General features: G+C 50.2%; 1 protein-coding gene across 2 annotated transcripts; it reads right to left on the reverse strand.

Annotated features, from left to right (window-relative positions):
* Window positions 1-1025: 1025 nt before the first annotated feature.
* On the reverse strand, window positions 1026-9090 carry INTS15 (integrator complex subunit 15). 2 transcript variants are annotated; one of them, XM_062503492.1, is made up of 7 exons: window positions 8899-9090; window positions 7811-7972; window positions 6294-6459; window positions 4542-4602; window positions 4075-4307; window positions 2404-2443; window positions 1026-1864 (listed from the first exon to the last, which is right to left on the reverse strand). In XM_062503492.1, the coding sequence occupies exons 1-7, from the start codon at window positions 9088-9090 to the stop codon at window positions 1666-1668; spliced, it is 1053 nt and encodes a 350-aa protein (XP_062359476.1). In that variant the 3' UTR covers window positions 1026-1665. The 2 variants fall into 2 exon arrangements, with proteins under 2 accessions (XP_062359476.1, XP_062359475.1); XM_062503491.1 differs by having other exon boundaries at window positions 4075-4602; window positions 7811-8032.
* Between the last annotated feature and the right edge of the window lie 2040 nt (window positions 9091-11130).

Genomic DNA, 11130 nt, shown 5'->3' on the forward strand with positions numbered 1-11130 from the left:
AACACGCGCCCCCATTGGGTGGCGGCAGGACACGTGACAACGAGGGCTGCGCATGCGCACAGAGGCGCGCCGGTCCCCTTAGGCCACGTGGGCGGCGCCGAGCGGGGAATGCTGACGGTAATTAAGGGAGCGGTAATTAAGGGAGCGGTAATTAAGGCGCATCCTTGAGCGCAGGCGCTTGGGAAACAGGAGGTAGGGCTGGTCACGCCCCTGGGTCACCTGGCCGGAAGTTCCCTTCACTCCTTCAAAGAAATAGGAGGTAGGAGAGCTGTCATGCAGTATAAGGACTCGATGCCATTCATGGTTCTAATACTGAAATTAGACGTTCTTGAAGGTTTTGCCTTGTTGTTGAAGCTCTAAAAAGTGAGATGAGGCAGGATATTGCACTCGGAATGTACCTACGATTGCTTAGTCCAGCTGCCTGATCAAAAGTTAAAGGTACTATTTTTATTATGGGTTCAACTAGATGAACTGGAGATTGGACTAAGTGATCTCCAGAGGTCCCTTCCAACCCTAACTACTCCATGATTATTATTAACCTTCCATTTCCACAGTCTCCCTGTCAGCTGTTCCATTCAAACCAGATTTTCCCAGCTTCCAGCTAATTTGCCCTTGTTTTTGCAGCCAGTGTGGAACCACAGGTGCCACATCTCACACAAGGACAGCAGCAGCAGCAGGAGTCTTTGTCACCACCTCTGATGTGCAGGAAGAACCCATTTTTTCCTGCTTTTCATCCTGCAGAGTGGGGCTAAGAGAAGCACAGCAAGACAATGATGGGGCTGAACACCACCTCTGAAAGGTTTGCTGTCCTTCCCAGAACAATTCCATGCATTTCCATGTTGCACTCAAGAGCTGGCCAGCACAGCACTGCCAACCTTTGGCCAGTTTTCCAGCCAGCATCAACAAAACACTGCAGATTTTCAAGAAGCACTAACTGAGCTGTGTACAGGGCATTTCTCCAGCAGGGAGGTCGATGGGTCACTGCAGCCACCAATGGGTTTTCTCCCCACCCCAGCACAGGCCTGACAAGTTGGACCTTCTAATCACTGGAAAGAGAAGAATACAATTGTTTGAAGTTGTTTAATTCTTCTAATTTTTGTTTGAAAAAGGAAGCTGAGGTTTGGTTTTATGCTTCTTAAATTGTTTCCTTTAATAGGAAGTGCTGCTTTACCTTGTGCTTCGGAAACAAACGTTTGCCTTCCAAAAATATACAGTGTACACATACTCTGTAGCTATAGATACAAACATTTACAAAGAAACAAGCAGGCTGGAGTGGGATAGCTTGGAAAAAAAAAAATCACACAAACCCTCCCCTGCTGGCCCTCCCACAGCCAGAGCAGCCAGGCTCACCACACTGTAAACAGCACCCGGCTGCTGCAAAACACAATTGAGGAATATCATACCCTTGGAGCAAAAATATTTCCATACACTGCTGAGGTTTGGAATTGATGTTGCCTACTCCCATCCCCTCCTTTTGTCCCTGTGATCTGCCTTAGCATCTGCATCCCACATCCAAACCCACTGCAGCCCCCCTGCTCTGCCCGAGCCAACCCCCGCTCCGGGCAGAGCTCAGCTTTGCTCCACAGAGGAAAATGTGGTTCCCAGGTGTTTGGATTTTGTCTGTGAGGCTTCCTCGGACTCAGGGAAGCTGGGACACCGTGCGGGCTAGCGGATAGGCCGGTATGGGAACGTCATTCCTGGGATGAAGGTCTGCACGGGGTGAGCCGGGAGTGCGGGGTGCGCGGGCAGCGCAGCGTGCGCGGGGTACCCCAGGGGTGGGGTGTGGATGTGGGGGTAGAATCCTGGGGGCAGAGCCCCGTGGGTCGGCTGCTGTACTGGACCTGAAATCACCAGCTGGAGCAGGCTGTGAAAAGAGATTTAGATAGGAGGGAGATTATTAGAGGAGCTTTTGTCGTGGCTCTAAGGACAATTCACATCCAACTGACAGTGCTGCTGAGAGCCAAGAGAACTGCAACACAATTATATTCTTTACAGCTTCCAGAAGACGTTTTTTCCCCTTTCCCCCCATTTTTTTTAAAGCTCTGCTCTTTTTGCAAAAAGGCAAGAAGCAATTGAGCTTAGAGTCAGGTAAAACCACTGGGGAATTAGAGGTGGGACAATTTAGGGGGAGGTTCCTTGCTGGAATTTAATTTCCCTTTCCTGTGCCTTTGATCTAACAAAGGCTGGGCAAGATCACCTACAGGTGGGAGCACTGAAGCCCCTTTCTGTCAGCAATCCAGGGAAGAAACATCCAGCACTGTATCACCTTCATCCTTGTGCTAAAGTGCTGTGAATAATGGCCAAATTCCACAAGACAAATTTTTAGAGGAAATTTTGTCTCAGCAGCCCTAGAGTGTCTTAGAACCTGCATCAAAGCCAACACAGGTGCAAAAAGACTCTTACTTGTTATGTGGTAGCCTGGAGCACACGGTCCTCAAGTCATCTGAAAGAGGACACAAGATTAATAATAAGGATTAAAGCAGAAATTAGAGTGGTTTTCCACTCTGCTGTCCTTTAGGAAGGTCAGATTAGTGAATAATCATTAATTGTACTGAACAATTACTGCTAACTGATTGATCAGTAGTCTGTCATCATCAGCAGCCAGCAAGAGATCCAGAATCCCTCTCAGGCCCAAAAATCTCCATAAGAGAGAAAATGTTTCTCCATTTCAACCTACTTTCCCCACCATCTCCTTTATTGTATGTTTGACATTTAAGACAGACAAGCCTCAGGATGAATTTTACAATATCAATACACCAACAGGAAGCAACTGAGATGTAGGAAGTAAAAGGTGTAACTCTGCCCAGTAACTGTTTTGTATTGGTTTGGGGATTTTTAACCATTGCTACTGTAAAGAATGGGTTGGGGTTTTTATTTGCTGGAACCTATCAACTAGAAATTGCACTTTTTTATCATCTCCAAACTTCTGCTAAAGCAGAATAGCTAGAACCAAGGGATTTATAAACATATCCCATTGATAAAGTGTTTTCAGGAATAGCTTGAGAACAAACTCCTGCCTTTGTAGACAAACACAACCACAAAACACAAAACTGAAATATCTGGTATTTCAGCAGCCCCTTACACTGAACTACCTTCCACAGAAAGACCAAGTGCTCATAATGTTCCAGCTAAAAACAGACACAGTTGAAATCAGCCCTCAAATCAAAAACCTCTTCTGGCTCTTCTTATAACACTCAGAGTTACTTTATAAAAAATTAGGAAGAACATTGAAGTTGGACCAGCTGCACTGGTTCAGCCAGGACAAAAGCATCAGATCCCTGCTTAGGCAGAGGCCACTCTGCAGTTGTGACCTGCACTAAATGTGCCAGCTGTTGGAGAGCTTCAAGCCTTCAAGTTCTGTATAACCTATTATTGCTCATTTTCCAGAGAATATAACAAGAAAAGAGTCTGTGTGGCTGACCCTGCTCTGTGTTGGGCCACTTCCCTTTTATCTCTCTGCATGTCTTTTGGAAAGAACTTGCTTTGGAGACAGGAAAGCCAGACAAAAGCCATGTTAGCAGCCCTTTTTTACTGAGACTTTAACTGAATTTGGACATACTGTAATGGGGTCTCATTATAGGTGAGCTGAAGTCCCAGAAGTTTCAGTTGAAGAGATATTATTTGCTTTTCAAATGCTTTGTCTAGCACACCCACCCAGGGGTTTATGTGCTTCGTGGTCTCTCCTCCAGCAGGCAAACTCAGAGAACTTAAACTTGAAGCAAAATCCAATAGTGCTTTTTAAATAGCTACAGACAATTCTGAGGGAAATAAAGTGTCCCCATGCCAGACACAACCCCCAGGTGCAAAGGGCAGGGCTGTGGATCAGTCACCAGCTCTGCAAAGCAATGCCTGACTCACCCACAGCAGTGATCTCTTCTTTCTCACTCTCCATCCAGCTATTTTTCCTGAACTATTTTGTGCACTATCACTTTCTAAGAGGGGCAAACTACTAAATATGCTGTGAACACCTTGATCTTGACTCCCCCCACCCCAAAACTGCCTCTTAAAACTTCTTACAACTCTGGAGGAGAAGAATCCCGTGCCAGGTCTCCGCCAGCCCCACAGACAACTCACCTCTCGTGCACAGGAGAGCTCCTGATGCCATGGCCACTTGCAAAGCCTGAGCCAGCCTGTCCAGAGCAAGTTCAATCTCTTTGGATGCATTGAGAGGATTGAGTTCATCAGACAACCTGTTAATGTCCTCCACCAGAGGAACCACGTGGTCAAAGGGTACCAGCCCCAGGCGCCCATAAAGATTTTTCTCTGTTAAATGCCCCTGGAGCATCATAAGAACCTGCAGGACACTGAGATGCAGCTTGGAATACAGCTGGTGGCAATCCCTGTCTTCTCCTGAAGTCGAGTCCTTGGCAATTTTGTTGGGAGCGTGTCCATTGGAGAGAGAGGCTTTCTTCTTCCTTTTGTAGGCCAAGGGAGCCTTGACACACCAGCGGATCAGTCCGGTCAGTGGGGTGAGCTCCAAAAACCCTATGGGCAGGTTGGCTGCAATGGGAGTGTTCAGGAAGGTGATGAGGATCAAGCGAGGGTCTTCAAAGATCCAGGAGACAATCAGCTCCAGCAGATCCGAGGGAGGGATGAGGTCATCTGGAGATAGGAAAGTTATTGCTGGGTAAGCTGAGCCTTGCACTGAAGTGCAGGACTTTAATTTAGGCTCCAATTAGTTGCTCACACACCCCCATCATACACAGTCCCAATTACAATCTCAGGGCTCCCCCATTTCTGCTGTTTTTCCCAAGACACCAAAGGTAGTTTGTTCCAGGGAAGGCACAACTGTCTGACTGACTGTTCCAGTCAACTTCAGCTTCCCCACCTATTCTGCAGACACCACCAAACACTGATATTTATCCCCATTCCCAGCAAAGCTTCTTTTGTCATTTTTTTTCTCTGCCACCCATTATCTCCTCATTTTTTCCCCTAATTTCAGTCTCCATTTGTCCCCTGCCACAGCAAGTACAATAGGTAAGGGAAATAGGAAAAGCTTGTTGGGTGAAGAGAAGGAAGTGCCAATAGCTTAACTCATGTCTTTTAATACTTACTTACCTAAACAAACATGTCTTGTGGAAAAACATAATGCAACAGCACAATCACATTATATGTAAAGAATTATAAGATTATGTAAAGCCTCAGGTGAGAACTGAAAGATGGTCATGAACTTGACTACAGACAAGAGAAACCTTGACACATCTTCCTGTCCCAGGGGGAAGAGCAAGGTCCCTTTTCTTACATCACCAAAAACATCTCAAATAAACAAATGAATTTAAAAAATATTTCCTACGACTCAAGTTATTTCCCTTCTGACATGTTTTCTGAAATGATGATGGGATATAAAATATTCTCTGAGATCTACCAAATATTTTATAAAAACAATGTAAAGGCTAAGCTTGAACCTCTCTTTCAGTAATGCCAAGCTGTTTATCTGGAGAAGAGTGTGCAATGCATTTCCTTTATCAATAAGAGCATTTGCTTTTCTGGATTATAGGTGGTGTTGGTATTTAGTGTATGGTTGTTTTCTGGTCCACCATGAGCTTTCTAGGGCTGAGTATAGCTAAATCAACCTTATTTTAGACACTACAAGTGTCTGAGCAAGAAGCTGAGACAGGCTGTAGCACTGGCAGGCCACACACACAGTTAAAGAGTGCACTGGAGTTATGCTGTTGATTGTTTCTCACCCATGCTCCACAGAAATCCTGCTCCAGTTAACCAACATTCAGAACTTGTTTCTCCCCTTTCTGGAAGGGATCACACTGACAGGCAGCCCTGAGTCTCCCTCAGGGCTAACTGAGCCCAGACAGATCAACTTTCACTTCCAGAGCTGCTCAGTCAACAAGGTCCCATGTCTTTTGCCCTCTGTGGAGGACAACACCCTTTGTGTCAGATGTTCCTGGCTGCTTCTCCAGCAAAGACTCTCCCTTGTTTCCCAGAGAGGCTGTGGACTCCAAATCCCTGGCAGTGTCCAAGGCCAGGATAGACAGGACTTGGAGCAACCTGGTCTAGTGGAAGGTGTCCCTGCCCATGGCAGGGGGTGGAACAAAATGAGCTTTCAGGTCCATTCCAACCCAAACCATGCTGTAATTCTAAGTCAGCCACAGAGTGGTTATTTTTGTTCTCACCCCAGTGCCAGATGAGGCAACAGCCACACCCCTGAGCTGCTTCTCACAATAATTACATGGTAAAACCTCTTTACGATTGGAGGAGTTAGATCTCTTGCAACAGTTAATTCATGGAGCACTACACTGCACCTCTTACTTGAAAAGACACAGCTGGGAAACCCTTACCTGAAGAGAGGTCATAGAGAGCTGTGACTGATGTAATGAACTGGCAGCAGAAGCGAGGGCTGGCAGTGAAGATCTGCTTCAGGGTCTGGATGGAACCTGGCACCAGGTTGCAGTAGTCATCAACCAGGGCTCGGGCCAGTCTCACACAGAACACAGCTGGGGTGCGCTGCAGGGACAGCACACAGGGGACACCAAATTAGATCCTGTCCCAGGCTGCTTCAGTGGCTGTGTCCCCCCTTCCCCACATAGCACTGCAGTTGCTCTGTCTCAGCACATCAAATGCCCACTCTCACAGAAATAAAACCACTGTACTGCAATATTAAAAGATATGGTGATATTTTGAGTTTATGGAATCTGTAACTTAAAATTTCAGATCAATGTTTTGACTTAAGAGTTTTGTTTGTTTTTTACTACTTCAGCAACATTTCTTCCCTGTGAGAGTGGCAAGGCCCTGGTACAAATTGCCCAGAGAAGGTGTGGCTTTTCCAGCCTGGCGTGGAAGTGTTCAAGGCCACACTGGACAGAGCTTGGAGCAACCTGGAATAGTGGAAGGTGTCCCTGCCCATGGCAGGGGGTGAAATGGGATGAGCTTTAAGGTCCCTTCCATCACAAACCATTCTGTGATTCCAGGATTCTAACACAGGTATGTAGTTCAACTGGTTCAGTCCCAAAGCAACTGGTTCAGTTGCCATGCCTCATATTTTTAATGTGGAAAATATTCTGTGGAATCCTCATGTCACTTAAGAGCTGCCATCTGAAATAAAAATGCACCTGCTCTGGCTATCAAGGTTATATCCCATCCTGCCCACCCAAAGGATCACCATGTGGGAGAAAAGGGACCACAGGGAAACAGTGTTGGTCTGTCTCTTCCCACCTTCCCTCCCAGCACACCCTTCCTGCTCTTGCCCCCATGTCAACTGTGACTTCTGCACACCCCACAAAGGCAGCAGGCACAAAGGTGTGCTTCCCAAAGCCCATAGTGGGGAATCTCAGTGGGAAAGGAGAAGACAGAGGAGGTCCCAAACCTACTGCATTCATAGAAGATAGACACAGGTATTTTGTACCCAAATTTCAAGACATAGATTTGCCTCTTCCACACATAAACCTGCACATCAGGAAAGGTTTATTTCCCAAACTCCAGAGTTAGCTTCTTCAGGCAACATGACCATAACTACCAAGGTTTGTTCCCTGTGTTGGTCAAACCCTCCAATGAGCCCTTTCAATATGCAAGGTTTGGGGGGATCATTAAAACTTCCACTGACAGTTAAAAAAAAAAAAAGGCCACCCAAACAATTTTTTTCTTCCATTGCAGCACATGAATGGATTGGCAAAACTCTCCCTGATGCCAGAGCACAGGAATGGACACAAGCACAGACATGGGGGCAGCTGCATCTGCCAGGGAGGAGCAGCGAACTGTGACAAGCTGTGCCCTTGTTCACTGTGCCCACCCTGGAGCATGCCCTGACCCCTTCCCCAAAGGGTCCTGCCTGCCTGTCCTGCCTGCACAGGAGCTGTACCTGCAGCCAGAAGGCAGCACACTCCAGCACAGGAACCCTGCAGACAGCTACTGCCATGGAAACCAGCTTCCCCAGCAAAGCCATCCTGCTGTCATCTGCTTTGTTCCCTTGAGGGCTGAAGAGAGATGAAAAGATGACCTGCCGGACTGAATCCTTGGTCTGCTCTTGGAAATAATTGCACATGATCTCAAGGAGCTGAAGTTCCTGAAGTGGGGTCAGTCTCTGAAAGAAAACAAAAGCAAAGCAGTAAAATCCACTGAGCCTCTTGAAGGACCACAAACCAAGTGATAAGACAGGAACAGTAAAGGCTGAGAGCTTCCCTTTGGGCTGAGGGACTCAATCTTTATGCAGAGCACAGACATTCAAGCTTCTTGAACCACCACTGCATTTATCTGGTGACACTGAAAAGCTCCACGTTTCATTTGAACACCTGGTTATCCAAAGCTGGTGCTTGCTGCACATACAAGTGCTGCCCACCAACTGAGAGATGAGACTGACACTGCTGGGGGTGGGGGGAAATATTTCCTCCCTCTGCAAATAAAAATACTGAGGACACTGCTGGGCAGCTGGGGGGGCAGAGCTGGACTCAGCAGCATTGAGGGCTGCAGGGCCATGTACCCCAGTAGTCACCAGCAGCTATGTTTTCTGACTGCTCGTCTCTGAGCCACCCATGCTCACCCAAAAAGCCTGGTAGGGCCCAGCTGCACCACTCCGGGGCTGTGAGCATTCCCCAGGGCCTCGAGATCCACATATCTCCTCGGGCCCGGAATCCTGGCCCATCCATCGGGGACTTGCCACCAGCCCCCTCCCTGCCAAAACTGTCACAAGCGCTCCACGGACCCCGTGCTGTCGTCTTGGGGCCTCAGTCTCCAGCAGCAGAGCCTCACAGACCCAATCCTGCCCATCTCAGCCCTCAGCCTCCAGCAACAGCCCGCGCCGGAGGGAGCCCGTTCTGTTCTGAGGCCTCAGGCTCCAGGAGGGATCCTGTCCTGAGCTCTTGGGGCCTGCCGCCCAATCCCACTCGCCGGGGCTGTGCCCCCTTCACTTCCCGGGCCCGTCCCGCTCCGCCCGGGGTGTCCCCGTCCCACCTTGGGCGGCGCGCCGCGCTCCTTGGGGACCTGGAAGAGGAATTCCTCGAGCAGATCGGTGGGACCCTTGTCCACGAGCGGCAGCGGCGAGTTCTGCAGCTGGCTGCTGAAATAGATGTCCAGGTGGTACAGCACCTCCTTGGCGGCGCTCAGCGCGTCCCGCCGCAGCAGCGAGTGCCGGATGTCGCTCATGGCCCCGGCCCGGCCCGCTCCCGGTCCCGGCCCCGGCCCCGGCCCCACTCGGCGAGGCTTCCCCTCGGCAGCACGGACGGGCGAGCGCTACGGCGGCCTGGCCAGGACAAAAATGCTCACGCGCTGCCGCCGCCGGCAGCGCCCCCTGGCGGGCCCGCCCGCGGGGGGTAAGGGGGGGCTCGGCCGGGAAGGGCCTGAGGATGGGGATGGACAGGGGGGCTTGGCCCGGGGGACCTGGACATAGGGGGAGCTTGTCTTGAGAGACGGAGACAGTGGGTCTCAACCTTGGGAGGAGCCTAGACTTGAAGGGGTCTTGGCCATGGAGGGGTCTAGGCCCCGTGGGCTGGTGCTGGGGTTGAGTCAAGGGGTCTCAGCCTGGATGGGTCTGGATGTGGCGGGATATCGGGCCTGGGGGTTGGTCCTTGGGCTGACTCAGGGGGTCTGAGAGAGCTGGCCCTGTGGGGGGGAGGTGGTCTTGGCCCTGGGACTTAGCCCTGGAGGGAGTATTGGCCCTGAGGGTGGTCCAGCCCTGGGGGTCCTGGCATTAAAGGTATCTGATCTTTGTGGGGTCTTGGCCCAGAACTGGTGTTAAGCCCTGGGGCTCTACCTTGAGGGGGTCTTAGCCTGGGTGAGACAGGATCTGGGGGGTTCATTCAGGAGAGTCCTGGGTCTGGCCCATGTGGGATTCCTGACCTGTACAAGGACTGACCATGCAGGGTCTTGGCTGCAGAAACCTGGCCCTGGGTTCAACCTGGGGAGGGTCCAGGCCCAGCCCTGATCCCACTGTGCAGAACACCCCTTCTCTGGAGGGTGCTTGGCTCCAGGAAAGGGGCTGACAGGGCCCCCCAGCACCCCATGGATCACTGCACACTGCAGGGGCTCTCCTGGGAAACACAGCAGCTGCCTTTGGAGACAGGGAGTTCCAGGACATCAACCAAGGCCGCTGGAACAAGGCTGTGGGAACTGTGGGAATGGATGGGGTGGAGGGCTGCCACCCCCCAGCACTGCCCCAGGGAGGGGCCTGAGCCAGGTGACCTCCTGGGGAGGGTCTGGGCATGGGCACCATTGCAACGATTTGTTATTTTTTGGGACTTCTTGCTTCACACCCAAAGACCACACTGGGATGGCTCCTGCTGGCCCCAGCACGCTCACAGCTTGTTGAAAATGTGGGTTGCTGGATAGGAATGATTCGTTCGGTGAAATAAACACTTTTAAAGAGAATTTGTGTCTGGTGATGAGTGAGAGCTGCCCATGCCACGTATTGGGTATCTGCTGATCCCCACAAGAGATCTCTGGGATTCATTTCACCTTGCAGAGCTCTTGTTGGCATTTTAGTCCCTTCTCAGCCTTACCTGTGATGGGAGGCATTGGCAGAGGTTGAAAGGGTTCTTTTTTCACTGAGCAGACCTTTGCTTCCGTGAAAAATGCCATATGGAGCCTGCGGCCTCACATGATCCTTGGCTGGGCAACCACTTGGCAAGGAGAGAGTGTCCCTCTCCATAAATGCAGGTGCAAATCCTTCTCCTTCCAGAGTCCTTGGACGACATTAAAGGTAGGTCCTGCTCCCCTCTCTTCCTGCACCACTAGGAGCGTCCCTTGACAGTGCCACCTCCTCCAGCTCAACTTAATTTTGCCACAATGCTCTGCTGGGCCAAACCTGGGTGCAGCTCAGGGATGAATATGCTCCTTGTATGTGCCTCTGCCTGGGAGGTTCAGAGGCTGCTGTGCTCTCCAGGAGTAAGGAGGATTTATGGGGTTTTGGGCAATTTTTGGCATGATCAAATCATGGCATTGCTGAATCTCCGTATTATCAACTGGAGAGAGTGGTGTGAAAGGGAAGAGTTTGCAGCAAGAGTGCAAGTGGGAAAAGTGAGGATTTAACTAGAACAGTTAGTGAAAAGGAATAGTGAGCCTGGGGCCAGCAAATCCTTCCTCAGGCTGAGATTTGGTGTGCCAAAAGCTGGAGCATTTGTCTGTTCTCTCAGCCCATTTATCAGGCTCTGGGTGAGTTCAGGCATTCAGGAACCCAGGCTTGGGCAG

The sequence above is a fragment of the Cinclus cinclus genome, chromosome 16, assembly GCF_963662255.1.
Source record: "Cinclus cinclus chromosome 16, bCinCin1.1, whole genome shotgun sequence".
In the NCBI taxonomy this organism is placed as follows: domain Eukaryota; kingdom Metazoa; phylum Chordata; class Aves; order Passeriformes; family Cinclidae; genus Cinclus; species Cinclus cinclus.